Raw genomic sequence first — 19,476 nt, forward strand, 5'->3', positions numbered from 1 at the left:
CAAGCACTACTACTAAATAACCCCCAAGCCTCCAAGCAATACTACTACTAAATAACCCCCTAGCCTCCAAGCCACTACTACTAAATAACCCCTAGCCTCCAAGCCACTACTACTAAATAACCCCAATCCTCCAAGACACTACTACTAAATAACCCCCTAGCCTCCAAGCCACTACTACTAAATAACCCCTAGCCTCCAAGCCACTACTACTAAATACAGTCCCCAGCCTCCAAGCCACTACTACTAAATAACCCCCTAGCCTCCAAGCCACTACTACTAAATAACCCCCTAGCCTCCAAGCCACTACTACTAAATAACCCCTAAGCCTCAAGACTACTACTAAATAACCCCCCTAGCCTCCACGCCACTACTACTAAATAACCCCTAGCCTCCAAGCCACTACTACTAAATAACCCCTAGCCTCCAAGCCACTACTACTAAATAACCTCCAAGCCACTACTACTAAATAACCCCTAGCCTCCAAGACACTACTACTAAATAACCCCTAGCCTCTAAATAACCCCTAGCCACTACTACTAAATAACCCCAAGCCTCCAAGCCACTACAACTAAATAACCCCTAACCCCCAAGACACAACTACTAAATAACCCCCTAGCCTCCAAGCCACTACTACTAAATAACCCCCTAGCCTCAAAGCCACTACTACTAAAAATAACCCCCAGCCTCCAAGCCACTACTACTAAATAACCCCCAGCCTCCAAGCCACTACTACTAAATAACCCCTAGCTCAACCTCCAAGCCACTACTACTAAATAACCCCCTAGCCTCCTCAGCCTCCAAGCCACTCCTACTAAATAAACCCCATAGCCTCCAAGGCACTACTACTAAATAACCCCTTAGCCTCCAAGCCACTACTACTAAATAACCCCTAGCTCCAAGCCACTACTACTAAACAACCCCTTAGCCTCCAAGCCACTACTACTAAATAACTCCCAATCCTTCAAGCCACAACTACTAAATAACCCCTAGCCTCCAAGCCACTACTACTAAATAACCCCCTAGCCTCAAAGCCTACTACTAATAAAATAACCCCAGCCTCCAAGCCACTACTACTAAAATAGCCTCCAAGCACTACTACTAAATAGCCCCCTAGCCTCCTCAACCTCCAAGCCACTACTACTAACTAACCCCCTAGCCTCCTCAACCTCCAAGCCTACTACAAAATAAGTCCACAAGCTTCAAGCCACTACTACTACTAAATAACCCCTAGCCTCCAAGCCACTACTACTAAATAACCCCTAGCCTCAAGCCACAACTACTAAATAACCCCTAGCCACTACTACTAAATAACCCCTAGCCACTACTACTAAATAACACCCTAGCCTCCAAGCCACTACAACTAAATAACCCCTAATCCTCCAAGCAACTACTACTAAATAACCCCCTAGCCTCCTCAACCTCCAAGCCACTACTACTAAATAACCCCTAGCCTCAGAGCCACTACTACTAAATAACCCTTAGCCTCCAAGCCACTACTACTAAATAACCCCTAGCCTCCAAGCCACTACTACTAAATAACCCCTTAGCCTCCAAGCCACTACTACTAAATAACTCCCAGCCTCAAGCCACAACTACTAAATACCCCTAGCCTCCAAGTCACTACTACTAAATAACCCCTAGCCTCCAAGTCACTACTACTAAATAACCCCCTAGCCCTCAAGCCCACAACAAGCCACTACTACTAAATAACCCCTAGCCTCCAAGCCACTACAACTAAATAACCCCAATCCTCCAAGCCACTACTACTAAATAACCCCCTAGCCTCCAAGCAACTACTACTAAATAACCCCTAGCCTCCTCAACCTCCAAGCCACTACTACTAAATAACCCCCTTAGCCTCCAAGCCACTACTATTAAATAACTCCCAATCCTCAAGCCACAACTACTAAATACCCCTAGCCTCCAAGTCACTACTACTAAATAACCCCTAGCCTCAAAGCCACTACTACTAAATAACCCTCTAGCCTCCAAGTCACTACTACTAAATAACTCCCCAGCCTCCAAGCCACTACTACTAAATAACCCCTTAGCCTCCAAGCCACTACTACTAAATAACTCCCAATCCTTCAAGCCACAACTACTAAATACCCCCTAGCCTCCAAGTCACTACTACTAAATAACCCCTAGCCTCCAAGCCACTACTATTAAATAACTCCCAATCCTTCAAGCCACAACTACTAAATACCCCCCCCTAGCCTCCAAGTCACTACTACTAAATAACCCCTAGCCTCAAAGCCACTACTACAAGCCTCCAAGTCACTACTACTAAATAACTCCCCAGCCACCAAGCCACTACTACTAAGAAACCCCCTAGCCTCCTCAACCTCCAAGCCACTACTACTAAATAGCCCCCTAGCCTCCTCAACCTCCAAGCCACTACTACAAAATAACCCCCTAGCCTCCTCAACCTCCAAGCCACTACTACAAAATTACTTCCACAAGCCTCCAAGCCACTACTAATAAATAACCCCTAGCCTCCAAGCCACTACTACTAAATACCCCCACCCCAGCCTCCTCAACCTCCAAGCCACTATTACTAAATAACCCCCCTAGCCTCCAAGCCATTACTACTAAATAACCCTCCTAGCCTCCAAGCCACTACTACTAAATACACCCACCCCAGCCTCCTCAACCTCCAAGCCACTACTACTAAATAACCCACCTAGCCTCCAAGCCACTACTACTAAATAACCCCTAGCCTCCAAGCCACTACAACTAAATAACCCCCAATCCTTCAAGACACAACTACTAAATAAACCCCATAGCCTCCAAGGCACTACTACTAAATAACCCCCTTAGCCTCCAAGCCACTACTACTAAATAACCCCCTAGCCTCCAAGCCACTACTACTAAATAACCCCCTTAGCCTCCAAGCCACTACTACTAAATAACTCCCAATCCTTCAAGCCACAACTACTAAATAACCCCCTAGCCTCCAAGCCACTACTACTAAATAACCCCCTAGCCTCAAAGCCACTACTAATAAAATAACCCCCAGCCTCCAAGCCACTACTACTAAGGAACCCCCAGCCTCCAAGCCACTACTACTAAATAGCCCCCTAGCCTCCTCAACCTCCAAGCCACTACTACTACTAAATAACCCCTAGCCACAAAGCCACTACTACTAAATAACCCCCCCAGCCACTACTACTAAATAAGCCCCCTAGCCTCCTCAACCTCCAAGCCACTACTACTAAATACCCCCTAGCCTCCTCAGCCTCCAAGCCACTACTACTAAATAAACCCCATAGCCTCCAAGCCACTACTACTAAGAAACCCCCTAGCCTCCTCAACCTCCAAGCCACTACTACTAAATAACCCCCTAGCCTCCTCAACCTCCAAGCCACTACTACTAATTAACCCCCTAGCCTCCTCAACCTCCAAGCCACTACTACAAAATAAATCCACAAGCCTCCAAGCCACTACTACTAAATAACCCCTAGCCTCCAAGCCACTACTAGTAAATAACCCCCTAGCCCTCAAGCCACAACTACTAAATAACCCCTAGCCACTACTACTAAATAACCCCTAGCCACTACTACTAAATAACACCCTAGCCTCCAAGCCACTACAACTAAATAACCCCCAAGCCTCCAAGCAACTACTACTAAATAACCCCCTAGGCTCCTCAACCTCCAAGCCACTACTACTAAATAACCCCCTAGCCTCAGAGCCACTACTACTAAATAACCCCTTAGCCTCCAAGCCACTACTACTAAATAACCCCTAGCCTCCAAGCCACTACTACTAAATAACCCCCTTAGCCTCCAAGCCACTACTACTAAATAACTCCCAATCCTTCAAGCCACAACTACTAAATACCCCCCTAGCCTCCAAGTCACTACTACTAAATAACCCCCTAGCCTCAAAGCCACTACTACTAAATACCCCTCTAGCCTCCAAGTCACTACTACTAAATAACCCCCCAGCCACCAAGCCACTACTACTAAATAACCCCCTAGCCTCCTCAACCTCCAAGCCACTACTACTAAATAAGCCCCCCTAGCCTCCTCAACCTCCAAGCCACTACTACTAATTAACCCCCTAGCCTCCTCAACCTCCAAGCCACTACTACTAAATAACCCCTAGCCTCCTCAACCTCCAAGCCACTACTACAAAATAACCCCTCTAGCCTCCTCAACCGCCAAGCCAATACTACAAAATAAGTTCACAAGCCTCCAAGCCACTACTACTGAATAACCCCCTAGCCTCCAAGCCACAACTACTAAATAACCCCCTAGCCACTACTACTAAATAACACCCTAGCCTCCAAGCCACTACAACTAAATAACCCCCAATCCTCCAAGCCACTACTACTAAATAACCCCCCAGCCTCCAAGCAACTACTACTAAATAACCCCCTAGCTCAACCTCCAAGCCACTACTACTAAATAACCCCCTTAGCCTCCAAGCCACTACTACTAAATAACCCCTCCTAGCCTCCAAGCCACTACTACTAAATACACCCACCCCAGTCTCCTCAACCTCCAAGCCACTACTACTAAATACACCCACCCCAGTCTCCTCAACCTCCAAGCCACTACTACTAAATAACCCACCTAGCCTCCAAGCCACTACTACTAAATAACCCCTAGCCTCCAAGCCACTACAACTAAATAACCCCCTAATCCTTCAAGACACAACTACTAAATAACCCCCTAGCCCCACGCCAATACTACTAAATAACCCCCTAGCCTCCAAGACACTACTACTAAATAACCCCTAGCCTCCAAGCCACTACAACTAAATAACCCCCAATCCTTCAAGACACAACTACTAAATAACCCCCTAGCCTCCAAGCCACTACTACTAAATAACCCCCTAGCCTCAAAGCCACTACTACTAAAATAACCCCAGCCTCCAAGCCACTACTACTAAATAACCCCCAGCCTCCAAGCCACTACTACTAAATAGCCCCCTAGCCTCCTCAACCTCCAAGCCACTACTACTAAATACCCCCTAGCCTCCTCAGCCTCCAAGCCACTCCTACTAAATAAACCCCATAGCCTCCAAGGCACTACTACTAAATAACCCCCTTAGCCTCCTAGCCACTACTACTAAATAACCCCCTAGCCTCCAAGCCACTACTACTAAATAACCCCTTTAGCCTCCAAGCCACTACTACTAAATAACTCCCAATCCTTCAAGCCACAACTACTAAATACCCCCGCTAGCCTCCAAGTCACTACTACTAAATAACCCCCTAGCCTCCAAGCCACTACTACTAAATACCCCTCTAGCCTCCAAGTCACTACTACTAAATAACTCCCCAGCCACCAAGCCACTACTACTAATTAACCCCTAGCCTCCTCAACTTCCAAGCCACTACTACTAAATAGCCCCCTAGCCTCCTCAACCTCCAAGCCACTACTACTAATTAACCCCCTAGCCTCCTCAACCTCCAAGCCACTACTACTAAATAACCCCCTAGCCTCCTCAACCTCCAAGCCACTACTACAAAATAAGTCCACAAGCCTCCAAGCCACTACTACTAAATAACCCCTAGCCTCCAAGCCACTACTAGTAAATAACCCCCTAGCCCTCAAGCCACAACTACTAAATAACCCCCCCTAGCCACTACCACTAAATAACACCCTAGCCTCCAAGCCACTACAACTAAATAACCCCCAATCCAAGCCACTACTACTAAATAACCCCCAGACTCCAAGCAACTACTACTAAATAACCCCCTAGCCTCCTCAACCTCCAAGCCACTACTACTAAATAACTAGCCCCTTAGCCTCCAAGCCACTACTACTAAATAACCCCCTAGCCTCCAAGCCACTACTACTAAATAACCCCTTAGCCTCCAAGCCACTACTACTAAATAACCCCCAATCCTTCAAGCCACTACTACTAGATAACTCCCAATCCTTCAAGCCACAACTACTAAATACCCCCCTAGCCTCCAAGTCACTACTACTAAATAACCCCCTAGCCTCCAAGCCACTACTACTAAATACCCCCTCTAGCCTCCAAGTCACTACTACTAAATAACTCCCCAGCCACCAAGCACCTACTACTAAAAACCCCCTAGCCTCCTCAACTTCCAAGCCACTACTACTAAATAACCCCCCTAGCCTCCTCAACCCCCTCTCAAGCCACTACTACTAATTAACCCCCTAGCCTCCTCAACCTCCAAGCCACTACTACAAAATAACCCCTCTAGCCTCCTCAACCTCCAAGCCACTACTACTAAAAACACCCCTAGCCTCCTCAACCTCCAAGCCACTACTACTAAATAACCCCTCTAGCCTCCTCAACCTCCAAGCCACTACTACAAAATAAGTCCACAAGCCTCCAAGCCACTACTACTAAATAACCCCCTAGCCCTCAAGCCTCCAACCCCTAGCCACTACCACTAAATAACCCCCTAGCCCTCACTAAGCCAATCCTCCAAGCCACTACTACTAAATAACCCCAGCCTCCAAGCCACTACCACTAAATAACCCCTAGCCTCAGAGCCACTACTACTAAATAACCCCTTAGCCTCCAAGCCACTACTACTAAATAACCCCCTTAGCCTCCAAGCCACTACTACTAAATAACCCCCTAGCCAAGCCACTACTCTAAATAACCCCTTAGCCTCCAAGCCACTACTACTAAATAACCCCCTAGCCTCAGAGCCACTACTACTAAATAACCCCTAGCCACCAAGTCACTACTACTAAATAACCCCCCTAGCCACCAAGTCACTACTACTAAATAACCCCCTAGCCTCCAAGCCACTACTACTAAATAACCCCTTAGCCTCCAAGCCACTACTACTAAATAACCCCCTAGCCTCAGAGCCACTTCTACTAAATAAAGCCACCAAGCCACTACTACTAAATTAGCCTCCAAGTCACTACTACTAAATAACTCCCCAGCCACCAAGTCACTACTACTAAATAACTCCCCAGCCACCAAGTCACTACTACTAAAGCCTCCAAGTCACTACTACTAAATAACTCCCCAGCCACCAAGTCACTACTACTAAATAACTCCCCAGCCACCAAGCCACTACTACTAAATAACCCCCTAGCCTCCAAGTCACTACTACTAAATAACTCCCCAGCCACCAAGCCACTACTACTAAATAACCCCCTAGCCTACCCAACCCTCAGGTCTTGTCTCCAGTGGTCATCAGCCTGCTTCCTAACCCTCTCTTCTTCCTGTTTAGATAAATATTCATAATTGGGACAGTATCAGTGTTATAATACATAAATACCACTATGCTACAAAGACTTCCTTTATAAAAACCATACATCATCTCGCCTAGGTCTGGTCCTATACGGACTTATCATTACAGCTAACCTTCATCATCCAGACACCACATACCCATCACAACTCATTCGCACTCATTGACTTGAGGTTTCGGTTGAGTTGTAGTAGGTATAACAGCCACAAGGGGTGCTATAGTACACAGTCAGAGCTGCAGAGAGGGGAGGGGTGGTGGGAAGGGTTTCAGGACACTGAGGAAGATTATGCAGGTTGGCACAGCAAAGCACAGCTTAGCGGCACAGCAGTTTGAGGCTGTTGCAGCGTGCAGACGCAGTAGTAACGTGAGACAGGAAGTACAGTCAACATGTCCAAATCCAGGTCAACGCCCACAACTAGGGCTGTGACTGTCATGGAGTTTTGGATGATGGTTATTGGTCAGACAAATGACTGCGGTTACAGCTATAACTGTTAAAATATCACACCATTCAATATGTGACTTATTGATTCAACTCAACTGACATTTAAAAAATACAAAAGTATGAGCTACATCAGTTAACATCATGTTACCAACATTCTACGTTACCATGGAAATCATTGCATCACAATACCAGGCAGCCATTGCGAGTTTACCAGTCATATTGCCGGAGGTAAACGGTTCTCATACAATTCATTCTATTTTCATGTGCGCTGCTGCTGCTGCAGGGAGGGGCTTGTTGCTTGGGCAACCGAAGACTACAACAAAGTTTCCATGTTACTGCAGAAACGGACTCAACAGCACGAATGCCCGGGCCGTCTTCAGTCAGCTGTTTGTTCCACAGAAAAAAACGACTACTGCTGCCACACATGAAAATGCAGTCTTCTCATATGAAGTACGGCAGTAAAGTCCGAAGCCACGTCATTTCAAATCAACTGAGAGCCAACAGGGCGTCCTAGCTCAGATGGTCTGCTCGGTTCCAAACAGGACACTCACTGAGCCTTGTTAAATACTGCCTTCTCTCTTCTCCTCTGTCTACAGTGAACCTACAGCAACACAACTATGCTTACAGTACTGACAGGTGAGTCTGTCCCTTCACAATCAACCTCAGTACATTTTAGTCACCAGGACAAACGTGTCAGTTTTGGTACAATAGGAAATCCTACTTCCCACTCTATGGATACTAAAGATGACTGCCTAAATGGGTCATCGACAAACTGCCCTCTACTTCCTAAATGCGTTTTGACAAGTAGCAGAGAAATTGACAAGATAACAAGACGCCGGTGTAGAGCGCCGGCTACAAGACGCCGGACAAGACGCCAGACAAGACGCCGGACAAGACGCCAGACAAGACGCCAGACAAGACGCCAGACAAGACGCCGGACAAGACGCCAGACAAGACCGGACAAGACGCCAGACAAGCGCCAGACAAGACGCCGGACAAGACGACAAGACGCCAGACAAGACGGACAAGACGCCGGACAAGACGCCAGACAAGACGCCGGACAAGAAGACAAGACGCGGACAAGGTGTAGAGTGCTGGACAAGACACCGGACAAGACGCCGGTGTAGAGTGCCGGCTACAAGACACCGGTGTAGAGTGCCAACTACAAGACACCGGTGTAGAGTGCCAACTACAAGACACCGGTGTAGAGTGCCAACTACAAGACACCGGTGTAGAGTGCCAACTACAAGACACCGGTGTAGAGTGCCAACTACAAGACACCGGTGTAGAGTGCCAACTACAAGACACCGGTGTAGAGTGCCAACTACAAGACATCGGTGTAGAGTGCCGGCTACAAGACACCGGTGTAGAGTGCCGGCTACAAGACACCGGTGTAGAGTGCCGGCAACAAGACACCGGTGTAGAGTGCCGGCTACAAGACACCGGTGTAGAGTGCCGGCTACAAGACACCGGTGTAGAGTGCCGGCTACAAGACACCGGTGTAGAGTGCCGGCTACAAGACACCGGTGTAGAGTGCCGGCTACAAGACACCGGTGTAGAGTGCCGGCTACAAGACACCGGTGTAGAGTGCCGGCTACAAGACACGGTGTAGACTACAAGACACCGGTGTAGAGTGCCGGCTACAAGACACCGGTGTAGAGTGCCGGCTACAAGACACCGGTGTAGAGTGCCGGCTACAAGACACCGGTGTAGAGTGCCGGCTACAAGACACCGGTGTAGAGTGCCGGCTACAAGACACCGGTGTAGAGTGCCGGCTACAAGACACCGGTGTAGAGTGCCGGCTACAAGACACCGGTGTAGAGTGCCGGCTACAAGACACCGGTGTAGAGTGCCGGCTACAAGACACCGGTGTAGAGTGCCAGCTACAAGACACCGGTGTAGAGTGCCGGCTACCCGACGCCGGTGTACAGCGCTGTTATGGACAGTAATTCATAACACGATAACGACAAGTTGAACGATAAATGTGCACTGGCAATTTTTATTTTATTACCCTTACAACTACTACTCTGAATGTTGCAGTCATCAATTGTCCCATTAGCAATAGCTCATATTAGCAGACTTAAAATTTCACATTACTCTGGTAAAAGCTACTTATCGCCATTATCAATATCAGTAAAACGTCCTCGATTGGTTGGGTCGGTGTGGATCATTTTTTGGTTTATCGACCCAGCTCTACCCTGGATGTCTCGTTCAAGTAGGATCAGATATGGACTCCACAAACCCTGGAGACTCATTCATGCTTCAATCTCTTTCTCGTTTAAAACAGAATTGAACTGGAGTTCAAACTTCTCTCAAAGAAAATGTCATATGTGACATAGAAACATTTATTCCAGTATTGTCCAAAACTGATTTGAAGTCAGTATTGTCCAAAACTGATTTGATTTCGACAATGATCACTAACACATGATACATAACAGATTTTATTCCAGATCAAAACGAGGCTTAGGTGGCAGAGGGCGTGGCAGAGGGCGTGGCAGAGGGCGTGGCAGAGGGCGTGGCAGAGGGCGTGGCAGAGGGCGTGGCAGAGGGCGTGGCAGAGGTGACCCATTTTTGAAATGTGAGCATTTTTAAGCTAATTTCCTGTGATTCTACAATATTCTCCATGGAGTTGAGATACATTTTTAAAGCTAAAATCTTTTCTACACATTTGGCAGTTTCAAAGCTAATTTCCTGTGATTCTACAATATTCTCCATGGAGTTGAGATACATTTTTAAAGCTAAAATCTTCCAATTCTACACATTTGGCAGTTTCAAAGCTAATTTCCTGTGATTATACAATATTCTTCATGGAGTTGAAAGAAAACAGTTTTTAATGACATTTCCTGCCATCCCATTTTACCACAGCTACTCTACTGTGTTCTTTTGTTCACACAGAATAACCAAATCAAAACTGCTAAAATCATTGTTATTGAAATGTTTTATTGTCCCTGATTGTCTATCTTTCATTTTGGTGATTGTTTCGTTCTTAAACTTTATATTATAAAAAGATATAAGTCCATTATTCGTTTCTACATACTTTATATCTGGGTTTTAGTCATTTGAGTTTACACTGAGAACGCTTAACCGTTGATTTATTTTATTTTATTATTATTCACTGTTTGGGCCCAAGGATTTCAATGGCATTAGACAGCATATCAGACATTTACTTGAGACATACTGTACCAAACATTGTAGCTAGATGTAAAATAGCGTGAGTAAAACCTCCTCTGCAAAAAAACCTCGTCAAAATTAATTACAGATTTCTTGAGTCATCTTAAATTCGTTCTGACAATTTTCAGGAAGTGATAATGGCTTTGTTCATATGGTGTCTCATGGGCGACAAACATTAGCAACTGCCACATCGAACCACACCTCTAACACTGAAATCTCATTTTTCTTAAAGAATCCAGTCAAAACAAAACAAATGTCATTCTTTTGATAGATATTGTCATTCTCTTCCTTTACAAATAACTGGCTCAGATGCAGGACTAAACACAACAAGAGGATAGTGTCCTGATGTTTTTGTTCAAGTAGAAAATCTTCTCGAATACAACAAGGGTCAGAATGAAAACCAGAGCAGTTTACTAGCTGACTGGGCAGCCGCAGCCACGTGTCTGCCTAAACAGTCCTAATGAACTGAGAGATGGAGAGACAGAGAGATGGAGAGACAGAGATGTACCACAGCATGCACTTTAAATAGAGTAGAGGCCGTCAAGATTTGAGTACTTAGAGCCGTCCCTGCTGCGGGCACTGGCTGAGACATGAAGAGGGGCACAGAAACTGTACTAGTGGGGCACAGAGGGTAGAGGGGTAGTAGAGCAGAGCTCAGCCAGATCAATAGAGGGTAGAGGGGCAGTAGAGCAGAGCTCAGCCAGAACAATAGAGGGGCAGTAGAGCTCAGCTAGAACAGTAGAGGGTAGAGGGGCAGTAGAGCAGAGCTCAGCCAGAACAATAGAGGGTAGAGGGGTAGTAGAGCAGAGCTCAGCCAGAACATTAGAGGGGCAGTAGAGCTCAGCCAGAACAATAGAGGGTAGAGGGGTAGTAGAGTAGAGCTCAGCCAGAACAATAGAGGGACAGTAGAGCTCAGCCAGAACAATAGAGGGTAGAGGGGTAGTAGAGTAGAGCTCAGCCAGAACAATAGAGGGGAGGGGTAGTAGAGCTCAGCCAGATCAATAGAGGGTAGAGTGGTAGTAGAGTAGAGCTCAGCCAGAACAATAGAGGGTAGAGGGGTAGTAGAGTAGAGCTCAGCCAGAACAATAGAGGGTAGAGGGGTAGTAGAGTAGAGCTCAGCCAGAACAATAGAGGGTAGGGGCAGTAGAGCTCAGCCAGAACAATAGAGGGGCAGTAGAGCTCAGCCAGAACAATATAGGGGCAGTAGAGCTCAGCCAGAACAATAGACGGGCAGTAGAGCTCAGCTAGAACAATATAGGGGCAGTAGAGCTCAGCTAGAACAGTAGAGGGTAGAGGGGCAGTAGAGCTCAGACAGAACAATAGAGGGTAGAGGGGCAGTAGAGCTCAGCCAGAACAATAGAGGGTAGAGGGGCAGTAGAGTAGAGCTCAGACAGAACAATAGAGGGTAGAGGGGTAGTAGAGTAGAGCTCAGCCAGAACAATAGAGGGTAGAGGGGTAGTACAATAGAGCTCAGCCAGAACAATAGAGGGGCAGTAGAGCTCAGCCAGAACAATAGAGGGTAGAGGGGTAGTAGAGTAGAGCTCAGCCAGAACAATAGAGGGTAGAGGGGTAGTAGAGTAGAGCTCAGCCAGAACAATAGAGGGTAGAGGGGCAGTAGAGTAGAGCTTAGCCAGAACAATAGAGAGTAGAGGGGCAGTAGAGTAGAGTTAGCCAGAACAATAGAGAGTAGAGGGGCAGTAGAGTAGAGCTCAGCCAGAACAATAGAGGGTAGAGGGGCAGTAGAGTAGAGCTTAGCCAGAACAAGTAGAGGGGCAGTAGAGCTTAGCCAGAACAATAGAGGGTAGAGGGGCAGTAGAGTAGAGCTCAGCCAGATCAATAGAGGGTAGAGGGGTAGTAAGAGTAGAGCTCAGCCAGAACAATAGAGGGTAGAGGGGCAGTAGAGTAGAGCTCACCCAGAACAATAGAGGGGCAGTAGAGCTCAGCCAGAACAATAGAGGGGCAGTGGTAGAGAGTAGAGCTCACCCAGAACAATAGAGGGGCAGTAGAGCTCAGCCAGAACAATAGAGGGGCAGTAGAGCTCAGCTAGAACAATAGAGGGGCAGTAGAGCTCAGCCAGAACAATAGAGGGTAGAGGGGCAGTAGAGTCAGCCAGAACAATAGAGGGTAGAGGGGTAGTAGAGTAGAGCTCAGCCAGAACAATAGATGGGCAGTAGAGTTTAGCCGGAACAATATAGGGGCAGTAGAGCTCAGCTAGAACAATAGAGGGTAGAAGGGCAGTAGAGTAGAGCTCAGACAGAACAATAGCGGGGCAGTAGAGCTCAGCCAGAACAATATAAGGTAGAGGGGCAGTAGAGTAGAGCTCAGCCAGAACAAGAGAGAGTAGAGGGGCAGGAGAGTAGAGCTCAGCCAGATCAATAGAGGGGCAGTAGAGCTCAGCCAGAACAAGAGAGAGTAGAGGGGCAGTAGAGTAGAGCTCAGCCAGAACAATAGCGGGGCAGTAGAGCTCAGCCAGAACAATATAAGGTAGAGGGGCAGCAGAGTAGAGCTCAGCCAGAACAAGAGAGAGTAGAGGGGCAGTAGAGTAGAGCTCAGCCAGAACAGATCAAGCTCAGCCAGATCAATAGGGGCAGTAGAGCTCAGCCAGAACAAGAGAGAGTAGAGGGGCAGTAGAGTAGAGCTCAGCCAGAACAATAGAGAGTAGAGGGGTAGTAAGAGTAGAGCTCAGCCAGAACAATAGAGAGTAGAGGGGCAGTAGAGTAGAGCTTAGCCAGAACAATAGAGAGTAGAGGGGCAGTAGAGTAGAGCTCAGCCAGATCAATAGAGGGTAGAGGGGTAGTAGAGTAGAGCTCAGCCAGAACAATAGAGAGTTGAGGGGTAGTAGAGCAGAGATCAACCAGCAGGTTAACAGTGGTTAAAGAGGGTTAACTACCTAATGAAGCTAGCTAGCGGACTCACAGCCGCAACTCTTTAGCTGACAGGGAATGCCTATAGTATTATGTCATTACGTTTAAGGCAACACAAGTATCAAGAGTGAAAAATATATATTTCAAATGGAAAATGCTATTTTTGCATAGATACCGAGTACTGGCATATTCTTTGTGTGCACCACATGTTCTCTGCTCTTTCAAGGACCTGTCTTCTGCTACTGATTAATGTTCTACAATAATTGGAAGTTTAGTTAATGAATACACGACTGAATGATATCGGGTCTACTATTCCATCAGAACGTCGTGGGCATCATACCCGATCGGCTGAAGACTTCCCCAAATACAGACACATCCTAAGGATATCACCATTAGGGTTGCAAAATTCCAGAAACTTCCCTAAATAAGCTTTTCCAGAAATCCTGGTCTGAAGATTCCCTTCCTCCAACCAGGATTTCCTGGTGATTTCAGGAAAGTTTCTGTAATTCTGCAACCCCCCCCATCAACAGCACAGTCTACTACCCCAGCCCCTGGGGGAGAGAACCACCTACCCAGAGCCAGAAATGTCCTCCGCCTTCCCAGCCTCCTGCTCCTCATCGTAAGGCTCCAGCTTCACTCCCTCCTCTCTGAGGCGAGCAAATGAAGGGCCGTCTTCATCATCAGAGCCGTGCTTGTGATGGTCGTTTCCTTCCTCATCATCAACACCATCATCATCATCATCACCACCTTCTCTCTCAGCCTTCTGCTGCTCAGCCTTCAGAGGTTCCAGCTCTGGTCTGTTCCGGGTGAGCTCAGTATCCTCCTGTGGGGAGGGATATGATGTCCTTACTTCATACCCTGTTAATCAATCATTATACTACCTCACGCTAAACATGATCCTGATGCCAAAGATGCTAAAGATGATCCTGACGCCAAAGATGCTAAAGATGATCCTGACGCCAAAGATGATCCTGAAGCCAAAGATGATCCTGACGCTAAAGATGATCTTGATGTTAAAGATGTTAAAGATGATCCTGATGTTAAAGATGATCCTGATGCTAAAGATGATCTTGATGTTAAAGATGATCCTGATGCTAAAAATGATCCCGACGCTAAAGATGTTAAAGATGATCCTGATGCTAAACATGATCCTGACGCTAAAGATGATCCTGATGCTAAAGATGATCCTGATGCTAAAGAGGCTAAAGATGATCCTGACGCTAAAGATGATCGTGATGCTAAAGAGGCTAAAGATGATCCTGATGCTAAAGAAGCTAAAGATGATCCTGATGCCAAAGATGATCCTGACACTAAAGATGATCCTGATGCTAAAGATGATCCTGATGCCAAAGATGCTAAAGATGATCCTGACGCTAAAGAGGATCCTGATGCCAAAGATGATCCTGACGCTAAAGAGGATCCTGACGCTAAAGAGGATCCTGATGCAAAAGATGATCCTGACGCTAAAGATGATCCTGATGTTGTTGGGAACTGGGCTGGGTGCTTATACTGACAGAGAGAGAGAGAGAGAGAGAGAGAGAGAGAGAGAGAGAGAGTCCAGTACCTTGCAGACGATGGGCTGAGTGCTGCTGGTCTCTGAGCAGCACAGGTTCTCTCTCTCAGAGTAGCAGGCTTTCCGTTTCTGCTCCTCTGCTGAGCTTGAAGAGGCTACAGGTGGGACAGAACTGTCTCCCCCTGCCTCCCCCGTCTCCCCCTCAGCCTTGCCCCCCTCTGCCTTGGGCTGCTTCAGTGGAAGGTCCATGCGGAAAGTGATGGCGCAGGAGGTACAGTACTCCTCAAACCCATACAGGTACCTGAGGAGGATTACCACACCATAACAACAATATAGGTACCTGAGGATACCACACCATAACAACAATACAGGTACCTGAGGAGGATTACCACCTCACCATAACAACAATACAGGTACCTGAGGATTACCACCACACCATAACATCAATACAGGTACCTGGGGAGGATTACCACCACACCATAACAACAATATAGGTACCTGAGGATACCACACCATAACAACAATACAGGTACCTGAGGAGGATTACCACCACACCATAACAACAATACAGGTACCTGAGGATACCACACCATAACAACAATACAGGTACCTGAGGAGGATTACCACCACACCATAACAACAATACAGGTACCTGAGGATTACCACCACACCATAACATCAATACAGGTACCTGAGGAGGATTACCACCACACCATAACAACAATACAGGTACCTGAGGAGGATACCACACCATAACATCAATACAGGTACCTGAGGATACCACACCATAACAACAATACAGGTACCTGAGGAGGATTACCACCACACCATAACAACAATACAGGTACCTGAGGATTACCACACCATAACAACAATACAGGTACCTGAGGATTACCACCACACCATAACAACAATACAGGTACCTGAGGATACCACACCATAACAACAATACAGGTACCTGAGGATTACCACCACACCATAACAACAATACAGGTACCTGAGGAGGATTACCACCACACCATAACAACAATACAGGTACCTGAGGATTACCACCACACCATAACATCAATACAGGTACCTGAGGAGGATTACCACCACACCATAACAACAATACAGGTACCTGAGGATTACCACCACACCATAACAACAATACAGGTACCTGAGGAGGATTACCACCACACCATAACAACAATACAGGTACCTGAGGATTACCACCACACCATAACATCAATACAGGTACCTGAGGAGGATTACCACCACACCATAACAACAATACAGGTACCTGAGGATTACCACCACACCATAACATCAATACAGGTACCTGAGGAGGATTACCACCACACCATAACAACAATACAGGTACCTGAGGATTACCACCACACCATAACAACAATACAGGTACCTGAGGATACCACACCATAACAACAATACAGGTACCTGAGGAGGATTACCACCACACCATAACAACAATACAGGTACCTGAGGATTACCACACCATAACAACAATACAGGTACCTGAGGATTACCACCACACCATAACAACAATACAGGTACCTGAGGATACCACACCATAACAACAATACAGGTACCTGAGGATTACCACCACACCATAACAACAATACAGGTACCTGAGGAGGATTACCACACCATAACAACAATACAGGTACCTGAGGATTACCACCACACCATAACAACAATACAGGTACCTGAGGATTACCACCACACCATAACAACAATACAGGTACCTGAGGATTACCACCACACCATAACAACAATACAGGTACCTGAGGATTACCACCACACCATAACAACAATACAGGTACCTGAGGATTACCACCACACCATAACAACAATACAGGTACCTGAGGATTACCACCACACCATAACAACAATACAGGTACCTGAGGAGGATTACCACCACACCATAACAACAATACAGGTACCTGAGGAAGATTACCACCACACCATAACAACAATACAGGTACCTGATGAGGATTACCACCACACCATAACAACAATACAGGTACCTGAGGAGGATTACCACCACACCATAACAACAATACAGGTACCTGAGGATTACCACCACACCATAACAACAATACAGGTACCAGGATACCACACCATAACAACAATACAGGTACCTGAGGATTACCACCACACCATAACAACAATACAGGTACCTGAGGATTACCACACCATAACAACAATACAGGTACCTGAGGATTACCACCACACCATAACAACAATACAGGTACCTGAGGATACCACACCATAACAACAATACAGGTACCTGAGGATTACCACCACACCATAACAACAATACAGGTACCTGAGGAGGATTACCACACCATAACAACAATACAGGTACCTGAGGATTACCACCACACCATAACAACAATACAGGTACCTGAGGATTACCACACCATAACAACAATACAGGTACCTGAGGATTACCACACCATAACAACAATACAGGTACCTGAGGATTACCACCACACCATAACAACAATACAGGTACCTGAGGATTACCACCACACCATAACAACAATACAGGTACCTGAGGATTACCACCACACCATAACAACAATACAGGTACCTGATGAGGATTACCACCACACCATAACAACAATACAGGTACCTGATGAGGATTACCACCACACCATAACAACAATACAGGTACCTGAGGAGGATTACCACCACACCATAACAACAATACAGGTACCTGAGGATACCACACCATAACAACAATACAGGTACCTGAGGATTACCACCACACCATAACAACAATACAGGTACCTGAGGAGGATTACCACCACACCATAACAACAATACAGGTACCTGAGGATTACCACCAGACCATAACAACAATACAGGTACCTGAGGATTACCACCACACCATAACAACAATACAGGTACCTGAGGATTACCACCACACCATAACAACAATACAGGTAGCTGAGGATTACCCACCACACCATAACAACAATACAGGTACCTGAGGATTACCACCACACCATAACAACAATACAGGTAGCTGAGGATACCCACCACACCATAACAACAATACAGGTACCTGAGGATTACCACCACACCATAACCAATACAGGTACCAACACCATAACAACAATACAGGTACCTGAGGATTACCACCACACCATAACAACAATACAGGTACCTGAGGATACCACACCATAACAACAATACAGGTACCTGAGGATTACCACCACACCATAACAACAATACAGGTACCTGAGGATACCACACCATAACAACAATACAGGTACCTGAGGATACCACACCATAACAACAATACAGGTACCTGAGGATACCACACCATAACAACAATACAGGTACCTGAGGATTACCACCACACCATAACAACAATACAGGTACCTGAGGATTACCACCACACCATAACATCAATACAGGTACCTGAGGATTACCACCACACCATAACATCAATACAGGTACCTGAGGAGGATTACCACCACACCATAACAACAATACAGGTACCTGAGGAGGATTACCACCACACCATAACAACAATACAGGTACCTGAGGATTACCACCACACCATAACAACAATACAGGTACCTGAGGATTACCACCACACCATAACAACAATACAGGTACCTGAGGATACCACACCAGACACAGCCTGATTGTATCAATATCACCACAGCGACTCAAGAGGGGTCCCACTAAAATGTACGGTATCAGTGGTAAACAGATCAATAGGCTCTCACTACGTACTTGCGGTAAGCACATTTGACATTGTAGCCGGCGGCAGAGTTGAGAACAGGGATTCCCAGAGCCTGGTAGACAGTCTTCCATACGGATCCACTCTCAATCTGCTCAGGACATGAGAGGACATGACACAGAGGGGACAGGACACAGAGGACAGGACACAGAGGACAGGACACAGAGGACAGGACACAGAGGACAGGACACAGGGGACAGGACACAGAGGACAGGACACAGAGGACAGGACACAGAGGGGACAGGACACAGAGGGGACAGGACACAGAGGGGACAGGACACAGAGGACAGGACACAGGGGACAGGACACAGGGGACAGGACACAGAGGACAGGACACAGAGGACAGGACACAGAGGGGACAGGACACAGAGGACAGGACACAGAGGACAGGACACAGAGGACAGGACACAGAGGACAGGACACAGAGGACAGGACACAGAGGACAGGACACAGAGGGGACAGGACACAGAGGGGACAGGACACAGAGGGGACAGGACACAGAGGGGACAGGACACAGAGGACAGG

At 46.7% G+C, this 19,476-nt stretch overlaps 1 protein-coding gene across 5 annotated transcripts in view; it reads right to left on the minus strand.

Annotated features, from left to right (window-relative positions):
* The window catches only part of LOC112224722 (AT-rich interactive domain-containing protein 4B), a gene marked incomplete at its 5' end in the record, with an annotated part of 111,647 nt that overhangs the window by 44,076 nt on the left and 48,095 nt on the right, over positions 1–19,476 (minus strand). For all 5 annotated transcript variants that reach the window (XM_042305691.1, XM_042305690.1, XM_042305688.1 and 2 more), the window contains 3 exon segments: positions 14,251–14,501; positions 15,243–15,492; positions 18,945–19,042. In XM_042305691.1, coding sequence (XP_042161625.1) covers positions 14,251–14,501; positions 15,243–15,492; positions 18,945–19,042 — 599 coding nt within the window.

This window comes from Oncorhynchus tshawytscha, linkage group LG24, assembly GCF_018296145.1.
Source record: "Oncorhynchus tshawytscha isolate Ot180627B linkage group LG24, Otsh_v2.0, whole genome shotgun sequence".
NCBI classification, from domain to species: Eukaryota; Metazoa; Chordata; class Actinopteri; order Salmoniformes; family Salmonidae; genus Oncorhynchus; species Oncorhynchus tshawytscha.